The sequence below is a fragment of the Nycticebus coucang genome, chromosome 19 (assembly GCF_027406575.1).
Source record: "Nycticebus coucang isolate mNycCou1 chromosome 19, mNycCou1.pri, whole genome shotgun sequence".
NCBI lineage: Eukaryota > Metazoa > Chordata > Mammalia > Primates > Lorisidae > Nycticebus > Nycticebus coucang.
In genome coordinates this window covers 13,135,162-13,153,675 of record NC_069798.1, presented here as the reverse complement: position 1 = coordinate 13,153,675, position 18,514 = coordinate 13,135,162, and the positions used below count along the sequence as shown (strand labels likewise).

At 38.9% G+C, this 18,514-nt stretch overlaps 1 protein-coding gene across 9 annotated transcripts in view; it reads right to left on the bottom strand.

Moving 5' to 3' along the window:
- GREB1L (GREB1 like retinoic acid receptor coactivator) overlaps positions 1 to 18,514 on the bottom strand; it is a 308,414-nt gene that overhangs the window by 39,347 nt on the left and 250,553 nt on the right. For all 9 annotated transcript variants that reach the window (XM_053571376.1, XM_053571377.1, XM_053571378.1 and 6 more), the window contains 2 exons: positions 9,107 to 9,281; positions 6,530 to 6,722 (listed from right to left, as the gene is read on the bottom strand). In XM_053571376.1, the coding sequence (XP_053427351.1) occupies positions 6,530 to 6,722; positions 9,107 to 9,281 (368 nt within the window). The remainder of the gene's footprint in view (positions 1 to 6,529; positions 6,723 to 9,106; positions 9,282 to 18,514) is intronic.

Genomic DNA, 18,514 nt, shown 5'->3' with positions numbered 1-18,514 from the left:
AAGAGTAAAAGAAATAAGATTGGGCCAGGGACAAAGTCAGCACTCCCCAAAAGGTGTGCTGGAGTTTTTGCACACTTTGTTAGAAGTGGGCTGTAATCTGGTCCTGAGCTTGTCAGTAACCCATCTAAAGAGAGATGCAATTGTGTGATTTATAAGGTCAGTGAGATCAAAAGAAAGCACTATTGATTAATTGGCAGCTTTTAATTTTTTTTTTTTGTGTGTGTGTTTTTTTTGGCCGGGGCTGGGTTTGAACCCGCCACCTCCAGCATATGGGACTGGCGCCCTACTCCTTGAGCCACAGGTGCTGCCCATGGCAGCTTTTAATTTTTTTAAGCGCTCCCCAAACCTGTTAACACTGCTTGCTGGAACAGGATTTTATTGGAGTGTAAACAGGCTTTTTGAGAGAAACAGAGTGTGTTCTTCTCACTGGCTACTCAAGAGTAAAGACTGAACAACATCTATTCCCAAGGGTTACATGCCTTTCTTTGTTTCCTTCTGGGTTTAGCTGCATTATGGATAGCTGTGTCAAGTAAGTAATTTCGGGGTGGGAGGAGTCATTCATCTACGTTTCCATCCTCAAATGGATTGCAGACAGGCAGTTTTTGGGAAAATCTTTATCTTTATCCTTCCTCTATCCGTGGCCTGTTTCTTCAGGAACATATCAAATCCTATTCCAAACCACTCCCTCTCCTGATGCAGCATTTTAAGTTGCTGGATAGGATGCACCTAGCTGCCTTTATTGCTTTTTTTTTAAGTTTCAGATTAATATGAGGGTATGTACAATTAGGTTGCATTGTTTGCATTTGTAAGGCAAAGCTGTCTTCATTTTTTATCTCTCTTTATTTTTTCTTCGTAAAATTATAGGACAGGTTATTAAATAGATGCTTGTGATCAATTTGAGCCAGTATGGGTTTTGAGAACTAGAGCTACTAAAAATTAGAAGTGAATCATCTCCCCAATCTGGTAGGTTTGCATTACACTGTAACTATAGTTTTGTAAGTGTTACAAAAGTTATAACAAAAGTGAATGGGGCCATCCTTTAAAGAATGATTTTACTGTAAAGTTATGTTACAAGTTCCCATATGGCCTAGAAATTAGGGCAAAAAAAGATATAAGTATCATAAATCATGTGACTTATTGAATCACTGTATGTTTGGGGAAAAATGTCCCTTCTCATTGAAAAACCAAAACCAAAATACAAGTCTGTCCCTGGTGAAGGCCTGCCCTCTCGGTGACCCTGCACCTGCCCCTCTCCCGGCGCTCTGGCTGCCATCTCTCCCTGTGCTCTAGTCACACTCTGTTCCCCTGACGTTGTTCCCTGGAAGGTCACCAAGGACTCCTGAGGCAACTGCAGCGGCACTGACCTGTCAGTCCTTGGCCTCACGACCCTTTCAGCAATTCTCTTTATTATCTTCTTCCATAATTTTATCCACACCAGCTGCTTTAATAATCATGGTTTATGAAAAAATGTTCCAGATCTACATTGTAAAGCCTCAACCTGAACTTGAGCTGTGCATTTACAATGGTGTGCTCACTTCGCTGTAACTCAGTCTCCATCTGCCCCGTGCAAATCAAGCTTCCTCTCAAGCGTTTCTCCCAGCTAAAGGCATCACCTCAAAAATACTTCTGATATTTCTCTCTCCCTGAATAAATAAGTCCTAGAAAATTTACCATGTCGTCCACCCTTTCTGTTGCTAGGACCACCATTTTATTTCAGATATTTGTTAATTCCAACCTGAGTTATCAGAAAAGCCAGTGACTGATCTCCTTTTTCTAAGACTTGGACTTAGTCTCTAGTCAGTGATTTTCAACCAGTGTGCTTTTTATTTTTATATATTTATTTTATTTTATTTTTTGAGACAGAGTTTCACTTTGTTACCCTTGGTAGAGTGCCGTGCTGTTATAGCTCACAGCGACCTCAAACTCTTGGGCTTAAGTGATTCTCTTGCCTCAGCCTCCCAAGTAGCTGGGACTACAGGCACCTGCCACAATGTCTGGCTATTTTCTGTTGCAGTTATCATTGTTGTTTAGCTGACCTGGGCTGGGCTTAAACCTGACAGCTTTGATGTATGTGGCTGGCGCCGTAACCACTGTGCTACAGGCACTAAGCTTGGTGTGCTTTTTAAAGATCATTAATTAAATTATTTTTGAAAGAATTTTGAAGCACAGAAAGTATATTCTTTTTTTTTTTTTTTTACTTTTCTTTTTGGATCAACATCGTTTAAGTGTGCCAAGGAAGTTTAACTATAGGTTCAAGTGTGCCATGAGATAAAAAAAGGTTGAAAAACACTGCTCTAGATTGAATGAACTGTCTTAAAACTCAGTAGCCTCTCAGTAGCTACTAAAGCTGAACATATGTGTACCTGATGACCCAGAAATTTCACTCCCAGATATAGACCAAACAGAAAGACATACACGTATTTACTAAAGAATATGTCTGAATGTTACAGCTGCACTATTTGAAATAAATAAAGTAGGAAGGATAAATGAATGGTGGTAGACTCACACTAGTTTTATACACACACGTACACACGCAGAGGACAATAAGCACAAATGTTTTATGACTCATGCAAAATACAGACAAATCTCACAAACATACTGTGGAGCACAAGGAGCCAGATACTCCCTGTGCATACTGCAGATTCCACGCATACAGGGTCAAAACTGGGCAAAACCAATCCATGATACAGGAGGCCAGAATAGTCTTATCCTGGGGGTTGGGCATCTGGAAAGGGGACAGGACTTCTGGGGTGGTGGTGACGTTCTGTCTCTTAATCTGAGTGCTGGTCCTATGGATGTGCTCTGTTTGTGAAAATCCATCAAGCTAGTACATTTACATTGTTAATATTAAAAAAAGAAATATGTATACACGGATAATACTGTGTACTATACCCTTGCTAAAAAATCCTTAATGCCTCTGTAATAAGTATAACTTTGCCAGCCGGGCACTCAAAGCCTCCAGGTGATGCATTACCAGGCTTCTTTCATATCCCATGATGTATTCTGTAAACAATGCCCACTGTTTCCTCCTCTGTTCCCCTGCCCACGCCGTCTGCTGCCTGGAGCACCCGCCCCCGCCCCCACGGCCCTGCCTGCCCCATTTTCCTCTCTGTTTGGCACCATCCTCAGAGCTCTCTCCTCCAGGTAAAGCTTTTCCTGGTCTTCTCAAATGGATGTGACTTCTCCCTCCTTTCAATCTCCAGAGCATTTTGATTTTCTAAAATTGTCTTATTTCACTTTGGGTAACAGTGACTTAGGTGTGTTTTCTGTGTGTTCTTTGAAAGAGCCAACCCAAGCCCACAAGTGCTCAGAAATGTTTTTTAAATTGAATTACTTTGCTTTTTCCAAATATTTCTCCTGTAGGACACTGACTTTAAGAGAACTAAAGTAGACTGGTGAGTGTTTCTCCACTATCCACAGAAAGTTCTTATTATAAATCTGTGTGTTTTTCCTTTTTTCTGTGTTGATTTCAATTGTGTAGGGATGACTTTTAAAAACCTTTAACTAGGGGCGGCGCCTGTGGCTCAGTGAGTAGGGCGCCGGCCCCATATGCCGAGGGTGGCGGGTTCAAACCTGGCCCTGGCCAAAACTGCGACAACAAAAAAATAGCCGGGTGTTGTGGCGGGCGCCTGTAGTCCCAGCTACTCAGGAGGCTGAGGCAAGAGAATCGCGTAAGCCCAGGAGTTGGAGGTTGCTGTGAGCTGTGTGAGGCCACGGCACTCTACCGAGGGCCATAAAGTGAGACTCTGTCTCTACCAAAAAAAAAACCTTTAACTACTGTCTCTCCACCCCTCAGTTATTATTTTTTTTATTTTTATTTTTTGTAGAGACAGAGTCTCACTGTACCGCCCTCGGTAGAGTGCCGTGGCATCACACGGCTCACAGCAACCTCTAACTCTTGGGCTTACGCGATTCTCCTGCCTCAGCCTCCCAAGCAGCTGGGACCACAGGCGCCTGCCACAACGCCCGGCTATTTTTTTGTTGCAGTTTGGCCGGGGCTGGGTTTGAACCCGCCACCCTCGGCATATGGGGCCGGCGCCCTACTCACTGAGCCACAGGCGCTGCCCCCCTCAGTTATTTTAAATAAAGCCCTGGTAACTTAAGTCCTTCATATAATAATACTTCAGTAAGTATCTCTAAGCATCTTTTAAGAAATATAGCCATAATACCATTTATTAAACCTAGAAACGTAACCATAACCGTGAGAATGACTTAAGGAAAATTGCTTGAAGCCTGTTTTCTGTATTATTTCATGTCAGGAGAAAATAAAGGGCAGAAGTTATTTGTCCTTCTTCCTAACAGTGGAGTGTGATCCCTTCTAGAAAAAACTGAACAAAGAAATTAGGATAGTTCTCCCTCCACCTCAACAATATATTGAAACTTAACGTTTAATGGAGAATTATCTGTTGGATTAAAAAATTATTTTTCTTTCCATTTGTTCTATTCTCAATCCAATCTGTGTCAGAGCAACTCAGAAGCTACTTGAGCAGCCCATGGACTCACTTTGTACTTAAGTGTCAAAGTATCTCACCCCCAACTTGACCTCCCAGTGAATGGATGGAGCTGGTGTGGAGAAGATATCAAGAAACCAAAAGTTTAGGGCAATTTCTAGTGAGAGTGAGTACATTGAGATAGTTGTCTTAAGGGAGGGACTGTTGAAGCCAACACATTCACGGACCTTAGCTTGTTGACTGCAAAGAGCAAACCAGTTCTTGAAGGTAAGAGTTCAAAGTAAGAGAAAACTTAACCTAATTGATAAGAGAATGAAATGCACTGGGTTGATAAAAAATTTTTAGAATTATGTAAGATATTTTTAGTGTTTTTATTTAAACATGTTTATATTTATTTATTTATTTATTTAGAGACAGAGTGTTATTTTGTTGCCCTCGGTAGAGTGCCGTGGTGTCACAACTCACAGCAACTTCAATCTCTTTGGCTTAAGTGACTCACTTGTCTCAGCCTTCCTAATAGCTGGGACTACAGGCACCCGCTACAACACTCAGCTATTGAATTAATTAATTAATTAAAGACAGAGTCTCAAGCTGTTGCCCTGTGTAGAGTTCTGTGGCATCATAGCTCACAGCAACCTCAAACTCTTGGGTTTAAGTGATTCTCTCGCCTCAGCCTCCCAAGTAGCTGGGACTACAGGCGCCTGCCACAACGCCCAGCTACTTTTTATGTTGTATTTGTCATTGGCGTTTTGGCTGGCCCAGGCCAGGTTTGAACTCGCCAGCCTCAGTGTATGTGGCCAGCACCTTACTCACTGAGCTACAGGTGCCGCCTCAGCTATTTTAGAGATGGGGTCTCCCTCTTAACTTGGGCTGGTCTAGGACCTGTGAGCTTAGGCAATCCACTGCCTTGGCCTCCCAGAGTGGTAGGATTACAGGCATGAGCCACTATGCCCGGCTTATTTATTTATTTTTAAGACAGGGTTTCACTGTGTTGTCTAGGCTAGAGTGCAGTGGTGGATATAATCATAGCTCACTTCAGCCTCCAATTCCTGGGCTCAAGTGATCCTCCTGCTTCAGCCTCCTAAGTGTCTGGGACTACAGGAACATGTCACTATGCCTAGCTGGTTTTTATTATTTTGTTTTTTAGAGATAGGGTCTTGATATGTTGTCTAAGCTGATCTCAAACTCCTGAGCCCAAGCAATCCTTCTACCTCATCCTCCCAAAGTGTTGGGATTACAGACATGAGCTACTGTGCCTTGCCCTGTGTGTTTTATTTTTAATATCCAATGTGTTTAATATTTTTTAATGAAGGATCCATTGCTTAAAGACTAATTTTTATTATTTTTATGAAACTCTTACTTCTTTTGGAGGGGTAGTTTATTTAGCATACATTTTATAAGTTGTAGAAAATATTTTTCAGGTATTAGAGATTGGAGTAAAAAAAATACAAAGACTTGGATATATCCAATGTTGAGATGGCTACTCTCAACACATTCAGCGCTGAGTTCTGAGTTCTTCAAAGTAAAGTACCCTCATGCCCTGTTTAAATCAGAAGAGTGAGAACTGATAAAAAGGAAAAATCCAATTGCTGAGGGAGCATGAGTGTCAGTAAGAGTGATACAGATACAAAGAGTGATACAAAACATGACAGGCCACCCCAGAGGACAATAACATTTACACACGTGGAGTGAAATTAACACTGTAAAGGCACAAAGATAATTCTGGATATTGATGATGGTCTCAAATAAATCAAGTTTTTTTTTTTTTGGAAAAACCATACAGGATGGGTAATTTTGTATCTGCATGATACCTCAAAAAGAACCACCTGGTCACATTTGTATAGGACATTATTTGCTAGTTTTTAGTCTTACGATAACTGTGAGTACTATATGGAACTTTTGGAAGATAAACAATTACGTTATTTAGATTTTTGAACTCTTGTATAAATTATTATGTTAGTTTAAGCGTCAAACTCTTGTGACTGTGGTCTTGAGCCATGACCACATTTTGTTACCAGGTCCTGCCTGCGGGGGAACTGGGACCATGGCCTGTAGCAGAGAGTAGGCGAGAGACTCACCAGAGTGTCCAGCTGTATCCAGTGAACCTCATTGTTGGAGCTGATTCGGGACTGTTGTGTCTGTAGTGTGTACGGGAACGAGCTGACCTGGAGCACTAGGAGGTTGAAAGCTTCCAGAACTTCTCTGCAATTGATAACTCTATCAGCCAATCCATGACTGGGTTCACCATGGGACAAAGAACCAGAAATGACACTGTAAAAATACAGATAGTCACGTGAATACTCCTCATCTAGATCATTAGATGCAGAATCAGACACCAACATGGAGATAATGTCTTATTTCATTTTTCTAGCTCTTTTAAGTTAGGAGCAAGAACAGAAACAACCAAAATTTGATTTGGAAGAGAAAAAAATTACCCTTCTTCTTTTCAGACAGATTTCAGGTGTGTGCGTATATAATACACACACATATGTATTCCCCTCTCCTTTTCAGTTTATCCCTGATACCTCAAAGTTATCCAGGCCAAGGGTATCTAAATATGTAGTTGAGCTGGATCACTTTATAGTTATGTGTCACTTAAAGACAGAGATACATTCTGAGAAATACATCCTTACAGGGTTTTGTCATGTGGGATCACTACAGAGTGTATTCATGCCAGCCTAGAAGGCACAGCCTGCGGCTCCAGGTCACACCCCTGTACAGCAGGCTACTGTCCTGAATGCTATAGGCAACACAAGGGTGAGTATTTCTATATCTAAACATATCTAAATACAGAAAGGCACAGTAAAAACATGGTAATTCACATATAATCTTTTTATTCTTTCAAAGTATTATAATTTTAAGGGACCACCCTCATACATGTGGTCTGTTTTTATTTTTTTTAATTTTTATCTATTTATCTTTTTGAGATAGAGTGTCACTTTCTCGCTTTAGGCAGAGTGCTGTGGAGTCACAGCTCACAGAAACCTCAAATTCTTGGGCTCAAGCGATTCTCTTGCTTCAGCCTCCCAAGTAGCTGAGACTACAGGCACCTGCCACAATGCCTGGCTCTTGCTCTGGCTCAGGCTGGCTTCGAACCTGTGAGCTCAGGCAATTCACCCACCTAAGCCTCCCAAGTGCTAGGATTACAGGTGTGAGCCACTGCGCCTGGCCTTGTGTGGTCTGTCTTTAACCCAAATGTTACTATGCAGCACATGACTGTTGTCTGAAAATCACCTGAACGAGGGAACTTCTCCATCAGTTTGTGACCTTGTGGTGACCCAAAGCAGCAAGGACTCTCCACTGTGGTAAATACTCTCCTTCCCTGGTCTGCTCGGCTGTGAGGAGGGATGAGGAGGCTCCAACCCCACTCCACTCCCTAACCAAGACTTTTATCTCTGAATTCTTAGTTCTATTCAATTTGGATGTACCAGGTCACCATGCAGCCCCCAAACTATATATATATATTTAAGTTCAAACTATATATATATATATATTAGTTCAAACTATATATATATAAATATATATGTATTAGTTCAAACTAGATAGATAGATAGATATAGTGTGTGTGTGTGAAAAAATAATCTTGATGCCCTGGGGAATTAAATACAGAGAGATCCAACATACATCCTTAGAAATATTACCCCAAATTTTCAAAGATAAGGTATATATGTACATATGGTCAATGAGCTATTTCTGCTCATAGAACACTAGCAATAACTGAGCAGATGTGGAAAAATTTGTTTTCTCTCCCTCTCTCCCTTCCTTTCTTCTAAATCTAACGAGTTATACTTAATCTTATTTACACCCGTGTATGGCTCTAGATTTCAGACTGTGAAGCATCAGACCCATGCTGGTGTATGAATAAGTGCTTTATAATTCTGACGTTCCCACAGCAACCCAAAAAAGTCCAGATTCCTAACCTCAGTGTCTCCTGGACAGAAGAAAGTCTATAAATGGCTGATGATGCCCGAAATGTCCCAAATGATGCCTAACTGGTGAGGACAAACCATGATATGCAATAGTCTATGACTCTCCCCTCCACCCACTTTAAACTAATTGCCTTTTTTACTTCATAGAAGCAAAGATACTCCCTAGCAGACAATTCCTATAATTTGATGTGTGAGCAAAAGAGATTCCATCCTTCCACATGTACTGTTGTTTCATTAGTAAGTCCACCCTAGACACATGATATTGTCTTGTTTAAACTGGGAAACTGGAGGTTTCATATTTGTTCTCAGCTCATTGAAATGGATCTTGACTGCTTTTAAAGGTAGGAAGGAACAGAGTAAGGAAGAGAAGCTAAAGAAACAGGAAAAGAAGTGGGGGTGGAGGAGGAAGCCTGCCTCCTTTTTGGAGCTCCTTTTGGAGCTCATGCACTTCAGCCTTTCTCTAAAGCACCTGGGTTCCACCGTGCTCTTAAAGACAGTAATTTTTAGCAGGAATTTCTAAATTCCTCCACAATATAGTTACAATAAAACCAACAATACATTGATAAGAAAAACTGAGGAAGCAAGAGAGGGAAAATGTTAGGATCCCTGGGTTTTCTAATTATCGCCTTTAGAACATGACATCAAGTAGTTTAAAACATGTCATTATGTTTTAAACTATTATAGCTATAGAAGAAGTACTGTGTTTGCTCACTCTGAAGCAATCACCTCGTTAGTTCCACATGGGAGTTGTCGTGAACTAGCACATACAGTGTATATGGGTTTTGTTTCACCCTCCTCATAAAAACTTCAAACTTGGTTTGAATCTCATTGTCCAGGCGAACAACGTATTTTTCTGCTCTCTGATGAGCATTTTCCTCCAGACCCAAGTCTACAAGGACACCTGCCAGGAAGAAAAAAAAAAAGATAATTTTTTACACAGTTACACACACACACACACACACACACACACACACGATAAACGTAAGTTCACTGTCAGCCGGTACTGGGTACTAACCGTATATAGAGATTTATACAGTAGTTTTATTTTTCCTTTTCATATTCTCCACCACAGTTTTGAGAAGGAAATAGCAAATATCCTTTTTTTATAATATCCCACCCCATCTCCCATACCTGACACAAATAACAACATGAAGCAAAAGCAGTTGAATGTATGAGACCTCTGTTTAATTAAATTCGATTAGTATGTAAAGTGCAGCTGCTAAGAGCTACTACAGGCCACTTAGAAAAAATTAAGCTTTGGGTCACAGCTCTGAACCAAATTAATATAAGCACAAACCTTCCTTGCCCTCCAATTTAGCAACAAAACATATATGAGAAAATATATTTAAGAAAAAAATACGATGTCCACATTAGACTGTGAGCTTTACTAAGGTAGAGTTTTAATCATTTTTATACAGTGACATACTGCATGGTACCTAGAGTATGGGAAACCCTCAGTAAATGTTGGATTTATGTACAAAATCAATAAAGAGAATTACCCGTGATGGCTATGTGTTAGAAACTGTGAAACTTTAGTACTGTTTTCTGTCTATAATAAAATTACTTCTACACATAGACACCTAAAGTAATTCTAGGCACATGAAGTTGCTGTTGGAATAATTAAAACAGCAAAAATCCTCCTCTAAGTGAAAAGTCTTTGATTAATTATGTTGACTTAATTCTGTTCTTCTAACTTTTCATATAAAACCAGCTCAATTAATAACTACACACAAGTAGCATCTAGATCCTATAATACTAATAGCCCTAAATGATATAAAAGAAAAAAGGAAAAATGTTTAGCATAGGAAAAATTCATTATGCAGAAAAGGGGGACAGAAAGGTAATTTTGTTCTAAAACACTTAATTAGGAGTCTTCAGACGATGTGTTTTCAAAAGTAGTCAAAATTGTTTTGAATGTTTCCTAAAACAATCACTTAAACATTTAATTTGGCAGCCATTGTGATTTTGTTGGAAAATGGGTCACCTGTAAAACTCAATTTTTTTTTTTTTTGAGACAGAGTCTCACTTTGTTGCCCTTGGTAGAGTGTCATTATGTCACAGCTCACAGCAACCTCAACTCTGAGGCTCAAGTGATTCTCTTGCCTGAGCCTCCCAAGTAGCTGGGACTACAGGGCATCCACCACAGCACCGCTATTTTTTAGAGACAGTCTTGCTCTTGCTCAGGCTGGTCTTGAACTCCTGAGCTCAGGCAATCCACCCACCTTGGCTTCCCAGAGTGCAAGAATTATAGGTGTGAGCCACCGTGCATGGCTTTTTTTTTTTTTTTTTCACTTACAAATCTGAAGTAAGAAACAAAACTATCACTGTTTACTAATAATATGTCTATAAAAATATATGAACAAAATCAATCAAATTAATAAGAATTTAGTTAACTTGATAGATTCAAAATCAATTTATAAAAATTAGTTGCATTTCTATATACCAACAGCATTTAGGGAATGTATTTTTTTATTTTTATGTTTTATTTTATTTATTTTTTTTTAGAGACAGAGTCTTACTTTATCGCCCTTGGTAGAGTGCTGTGGCGTCACAGCTCACAGCAACCTCCAACTCTTGGGCTTAGGCGATTTTGTTAAGTTTTTTTTTTTTAAATTTTATTATTAAATCATAGCTGTGTACATTAATGCGATCATGGGGCACCGTACATTGGTTTTATAGACCATTTGACGTATTTTCATCACACTGGTTAACACAGCCTTCCTGGCATTTTCTTAGTTATTATGTTGAGACATTTACATTCTACATTTACTAAGTTTCACATGTATCCTTGTAAGATGCACCGTAGGTGTGGTCCCACAAATACACCCTCCTTCCGCCCATCCACCTCCTCTCCCCTCCTTCTCCCCCTTCCCCATATTCTTAGGTTATAACTGGGTTATAGCTTTCATATGAAAGCCATAAATTAGTTTCATAGTAGGGCTGAGTACATTGAATACTTTTTCTTCCATTCTTGAGATACTTTACTAAGAAGAATATGTTCCAGCTCCATCCATGTAAACATGAAAGAGGTAAAGTTTCCATCTTTCTTTAAGGCTGCATAATATTCCATGGTGTACATATACCACAATTTATTAATCCATTCGTGGATCGATGGGCACTTGGGCTTTTTCTATGACTTAGAAATTATGAATTGGGCTGCAATAAACATTCTGGTACAAATATCTTTCTTATAATGTGATTTTTGGTCTTCTGGGTATATACTTAGTAGAGGAATTATAGGATTGAATGGCAGATCTATCTTCAGATCTCTAAGTGTTCTCCAAACATCTTTCCAAAAGGAATGTATTAATTTGCATTCCCACCAGCAGTGTAGAAGTGTTCCCCTTTCTCCACATCCACGCCAATAACTCTGGTTTTGGGATTTTGTGATATGGGCTAATCTTACTGGAGTTAGATGATATCTCAAAGTAGTTTTGATTTGCATTTCTCTTATAATTAAGGATGATGAGCATTTTTTCATGTGTCTGTAGGCTGTGCGCCTGTCTTCTTCAGAGAAGTTTCTCTTCAAGTCCCTTGCCCAGCCTGCGATTGGATCACTTGTTCTTTTCTTGCTTATACGTTTTGAGTTCTCTGTGGATTCTGGTTATTAGACCTTTGTTGGAGACACAACCTGCAAATATCTTCTCCCATTCTGAGGGCTGTCTGCTTGCTTTACTTACTGTGTTCTTGGCTGTGCAGAAGCTTTTTAGTTTGATCAGGTCCCAGTAGTGTGTTTTTGAAGCTGCTTCAATTGTCTGGGGGGTCCTCCTCATAAAATATTCGCCCAGACCAATTTCTTCAAGAGTTTTCCCTGTACTCTCTTCTAGTATTTTTATAGTTTCATGTCTTAAGTTTAAATCTTTAATCCAGTGAGAGTCTATCTTAGTTAATGGTGAAAGGTGTGGGTCCAATTTCAGTCTTCTACAGGTTGCCAGCCAGTTCACGCAACACCATTTGTTAAATAGGGACCCTTTTCCCCACTGAATGTTTTTAATTGGCTTGTCAAAATTCAAATAATGGTAAGTAGCTGGGTTCATCTCTTGGTTCTCTATTCTGTTCCATACATCTAGTTTGTTTGTTTTTGAGACAGAGTCTCAAGCTGTTGCTCTGGGTAGAGTGCCATGGCACCACAGCTCACAGCAACCTCAAATTCTTGGGCTTAAGCAATTCTCTGGCGTCAGCTTCCCAAGTAGCTGGGACTGTAGGCGCCCACCACAATGCCCAGCTATATTTTTGTTGCAGTTGTCACTGCTGTTTAGCAGGCCTGGGCCAGGTTTGAACCTGCCACCCTCAGTGTACGTGGCTGGTGCCCTGCCAACTGAGCTATGGGCACCACCTGTTTGTTAGTTTTTTTTGTTTTTTGTTTTGAGACAGGGTCTCTCTCTCGCCCTGGGTAGAGAGCAGTGGCATCATCATAGCTTGCAACAACCACAAACTCTTGGGCTCAAGTGACCTTCCTGCTTCAACTCCCAGAGTAGCTGGAACTACAGGTGTGAGCTACCATACCTGGCCAATTTTTTCCATTTTTGGTAGGGACAGAGTCTCACTCCTACTCCAGCTGGTGTTGAACTCTTGATATTAAGCAATCCTCCCATCTCAGCCTCCCAGAGTGCTAGTATTACAGGCATGAGCCACTATGCCTGGCTTAAAATTGTTCTTTATATTTATATGGCAGAGGAAAGAACCAATAAGCGTTAAGACAGTTCTGAAGTAGAGCTGTGTTAATAAGACAGAGTGGTTTGGGCACAGGAGTGGAACCCAGAAACATCTCCCGTCTGTATGGAAACTTGAGTTAAGATAAAGCTTGCATTGCAAACCAGTGGCAGAAGAATAGGCCCTTTAATAAATTGTGCTGAAGGACTGGTTACCCATATGAAAAAAGATTATATTGTATCTTTGGATTTTACCTTCCTTGATACACAAAAAACCAATGTTAGGTGGATTAAAAACTTGAATGTAAAAGACAAAACTCTAAATCTTTTCCAAGACAATATAGGATAATAACTGAATAACCTCATGGAGGATTTCTTAAGCACAAAAGGGCAAAAGATAGATAAACTTAAGGACTTCTATTCATTGAAGGCATCCTTAATAAAAAGACAAGCCTCACATGTTTGTAACAAGTATTACTAACAAAGGATTAGTATTCAGAATACACAAATTATACAAATCCAAGAGAAAATGGGCAAAAAATAAAAATAAGAATTTCCTGGAGGAAGAAACCCAAATGGCCAATAAATATATGAAAAGATGTTCAGCCCTGTTAATAATAAAGGAAATACAAATTAAAACAACAAGGAGTTGTTTTAATTACAAGGCTTGCACCTGTAATCCTAATACTTTGGCAAGTCAAAGAGGGAGGATCACTTGAGGCAGGAGTTCAAGACCAGCCTAGGCAACATAGCAAGACCTCATCTCTATAAAAAATTAGCCAGATAGAGTGGTGGGCACCTGTAGTCCCAGCTACTCAGGAGGTTGAGGTGGGACGATCACTTGAGCCCAGGAGTTGAAGATTACACTGAGCTATGGTTGTGCCACTGCACTCCAACCTGGGATTATACAGTGAGACCCTTTTTCTAAAGAAAAAGTAAAATAATAAAACCACAAAGAAATGGAACTATACCAAATTAAAAAAAAATTAAAAACAAGGAAATTTTAAGAAAGAAATGGCTGAAAAAAAAATACATAGGTATCAGGGCAGTGCCTGTGGCTCAAAGGAGTAGGGCACTGGCTCCATATACCGGAGGTGGCGGGTTCAAACCCAGCCCTGGCCCAAAACTGCAAATCAAAAACAAAAACATATGTATCTCCTCATTTCTGTGAAAGAAATACAGGAAAAATAAGGCAGAAACTAAAGAGAGTGACCTACAGGGATGTAGGTGGGAAAAAGGGAAAGGAATAGAAAATGGGAATGGAGGAGGTTGGAGGGAGAGACACATCTCTGAATTCATCACTTTGTATTGACTCTTAGACCACAGTGGTCAACAAATAAAATCTACCAAGAATGGGGGGGGGGCTGCAAAATGGAATCTAAACAGTAACAAATGAAGCCTCATGTCACTGCACTAAAGAAATGAGAATGACAAGGAAAAAGCTGAGCAAAACACACTACTGGCTGAACACAAAAGGATTGCACACAAAAACTTCAGTAAGCAAACCTGCTTCTCACAGGCGTGTGTGTTTCTAATTACCAGAAAAAAAATATTGTAGATTATGAGAAACAAGTTTCTTCTCAGAGAAAAAAGTTATAAATAAAGAAAGGGAAAAACCTAAAATGAACCTTGTAGGGTTAGAATGGAGTTAGAGGTATTAATATGAGCCCATATTTTTAATATACATACATAGAGATATAAATAAACTCATATTTTAAAAATATAGAGGTTAAAGAGAAATACGTGTCCTCACATGGGTTAATGTACATACATAGAGATATAAATAAACTCATATTTAAAAAATATAGAAGTTAAGAGACATATGTGTGCTCACATGGTTTAATGTACGTACATATAACGTTCTGGCTCTATCTGCTGAGTGGGACTAAGAGCGATGAACACAATTTATACCCAGATTTTGTTTTTTAAATATCATTCTTCAATAAAAGGAATCAGGGTTTTTTGGAAAAGAGGTTAATCACAGTGTTGGTGCAGGGAAATAAAAATAACCCCTGAATGTCTTGTAATTCCAGAAAATAAAGAAGTAGTATATGAAAAAGGATGATATGTTAAAAAGCAGGAGGCTGCTTAAAGGAGTATCCAATGGCCTAAGCTAGGAAAATTGAGTAGAAAAATAAATAATCATAGTGTTGGAAATAACCCATAGAATATAGTAAATATCCCTGAATCGCACTTATAAAGGAGGAACAGCTTTTTCTTACAAAATTCAACTAATAAACTCCCACTAATAGGAAATAGAGGGAAAAATGATAGACATGCAAAATCACTATTTTGCAAATACCACAAAAAATTGCAATCAAGAGTCACTGATGGACGCTAAAATCAGCGTGTGAAGGTTTGAGGAGAAACAGGATGCTAGCACAGCTCAAAATATTAAAAAAAAATTTTTTTATCAGTCACAAAGAGAGAAACAGTCACTTTACAATGGGAAAACCTGGCGAATATACCTTAATCAAGCATTCAAGGTTAACATCACCAATAATAAAACAAATCAACATCCTGTACTTCTGACATGATGCCCTGAGAGGTGTTAGACAAAGCAAGTGACTAGTATTCACTTAGGACGTGAACAACAAGGACAGACTGAAGAAATGTCACAGACTGAAAGAGGGAAGAGGATGTAACAACTCAGTGCAACGTAAGATCCCGACCTGGAACCTGGAACGGGAAAATGACATTCAGAGAAAGACTGGTGAGGTGTCTTTATTAGTTTTTTCTCTTTTTTTTTGAGACAGAGTCTCACTTTATTGCCTTTGGTAGAGTGCCGTGGCATCACAGCTCACAGACAGCAACCTCCAGCTCTAGGACTTAGGCGATGCTCTTGCCTCAGCCTCCCCAGTAGCCGGGACTACAGGCGTCCGCCACAACTCCCAGCTATTTTTTGTTGCAGTATGGCTGGGGCTGGGTTCAAACCACCACCCTCGGTATATGTGGCCGGCACCCTACTCACTGAGCCATAGGCACAGCCCGGGTCTGTTACTAGTTGAGAGTATCATTCCAGCATTGAGTTCCTGCTCTGAATTTAATTATACTATGGTTATACAAGTTGTTAGCTTTACAAGAAGCTGGGTGAAGGGGCATATTGTTTTTTTAACAGATTTATAGAGAAATGTATGTACTCACATATAATTCACACACTTAGAGTGTACAATTCAATAGCTTTTAGTATAGTCACAGAGTTGGACAACAAACAGCATGATCAATTTTATAGGAGGAGTGAGTTCAGGGGATCTATTGTACAACACAGTGACTATCGTTAATAACAAGGTGTTGTATACTTGAAAATTGCTTAAAAATAGATTTTAAATGTTCTCACCACCAAAAGATAAGTATGTGAAGTAATGGATGTATGAGCTAGATTTAGCTACTCCACAATGTTTACCTATATCAAAACATCATGCTGTGTATCAAAATATATACAATTTGTATTTGTCAATTTTATTTTTATTTATTTATTTATTTTAAATTAAATTACAGCTGTGTACATTAATGCAATCATGGGGTACAATGTGCTGGTTTTATATACAATTTGAAATATTTTCATCAAACTGGTTAACATTGTCAATTTTAAAATAAATAATAAAAAGTTACGTGTTGTACTTGGTTGTCATTTTTTTTTACTCTCTGTAATTAAAAAACCCAGCAAAATAACCTCCCTGCCTTTTCTTTTTCTTTTCAGTGTTTTATGACATTGATGTTTTTAAAAATTCAGGCTTTTTGTCGAATGCTACACCATGTGAATTTGTCTGGAAGCTTCCTTGTGATTAGACTCAGCTTAAACATTTTTGACAATTACACCTCAGAGGTGACATTGTGAATATCAATTTGTCCCATCCCTGGAGAGACCCAAGTTTGATTAGTTGGTTTTTCATCTGTGGACTGATACTTTGAGACTGTGAATATTTGACATTTATTCAGTGGTTTTATTAATAGTATCTGTGATGATCTTTGTCAGAACCAATAATTTTATTGGTAGCACAAAATAGGATTTTCTATTTCTATAATTTTTCCTACATTTATTAACTGACACTCTTCTGTAGAGAAGGACTTTCCTCCCGCCCTTCATTTCTCCTGGCTTTTGTATTTTTTAGTATTACTCTGGACTCATGGGCTTTTAAACATTTCAATAGGTTACAATCTATTGCTATCATTTATTTTGATGTTCACAATTTCTACCTTTGGCAAACAAAATTCTCTTTAAGCAGGCTGCTGTGTCTTTTTTTGACATATCTCCATCAATTTTTGAGTACTTTCTCGCTCTCTGGCACAAAAATAATGTTCTAGACTGTTTCCACCTCAGAGCTAGAACAATAGAAACAGTGTTCAGAAGCCAAGACCTAGAAGCTCTCTGCGTTTACTCACATGAGGATGTCACTGTTTTTAAGAGCTTTCAGTGGACAGAGTTGGAAAATATATTTAATATTTTTCAAATGATGACTTTATACTTATATCTTCAATTTAAATCTAAAAAATCTCCTTATTTCTCATTCCTATTTGAGGTTCATTTCATGTAAGAACTCTGGTTCTCAAAAATACTAAAATATTTACCTATTTGCTCTCTCCTTTGATAATACAAAATAGTTTTAAAATTATCAATAACACCTCCTACAACAAACATTAAAACTCAAGATTTCTTTGCAATCTTTGTACTCTGGGGATACATCACATTGAGGATACAGAGTAAGAAAAGTGTTCAAAAATTACTTGAATTAATTATTTTTGCTGTGTTTTATTTCTGTTTGTATTCAATTTTAAATTTGCTTCCTCCCCTTCATTTTAATTTAATTTTTTAAATCTGTAAGTCTTTTTAAGGATCAAAAGTCAAAAATATGTGAAAAGTCATACTCATCCCATGCCTATCTCTTCTATCTCACATAGATTATTTTTACTTAGTTTCTCACTTAGATGTCATGCTTTGTTTTGTTTTTTAGAAATAAGCACAGAGGTGTAAAAGCTGAAAATGTCACAAGGGCTGAGAAATGGCTGGTCCGAGAAAGGTCACCTTCATTCTGTTTTCTTAATAACTTAACTTGCTTTTCACAGGTCTATAGGATTAAAAAATTATTTTCCAATAAGCTATGGGCAAATTTGTCACATTTTTCCAGCCCTGTAATAAAAATGGATATCAGCAGGGCACTCCTGGGGTATTTATTCATCGTGGTACTAAGACATTAGGGGCCATATCTACAAAAAGGCAAAATCTCACTTCTGAGATAAGTGGGAACTTAAGAGGCACCTGTAATAATTCTTCTTTCACAGAATTTTGCAACTCCTTGAACTCTAGAACAGAGCCAGTGGTGGCTGGGAATCACTGTGTCCCTGAAAGGTTCTTAGTCTGAACGTTGGGGAGCTGCCGCGAGTGTGGCATCCCAGTCACAAACATCTTCCTCTAAAAAACCAACATTACAGGCCCCCAAAGAGGAGGCTTCTTGGAAGGGCAAAGGACTTTAAGCAGCTAGAC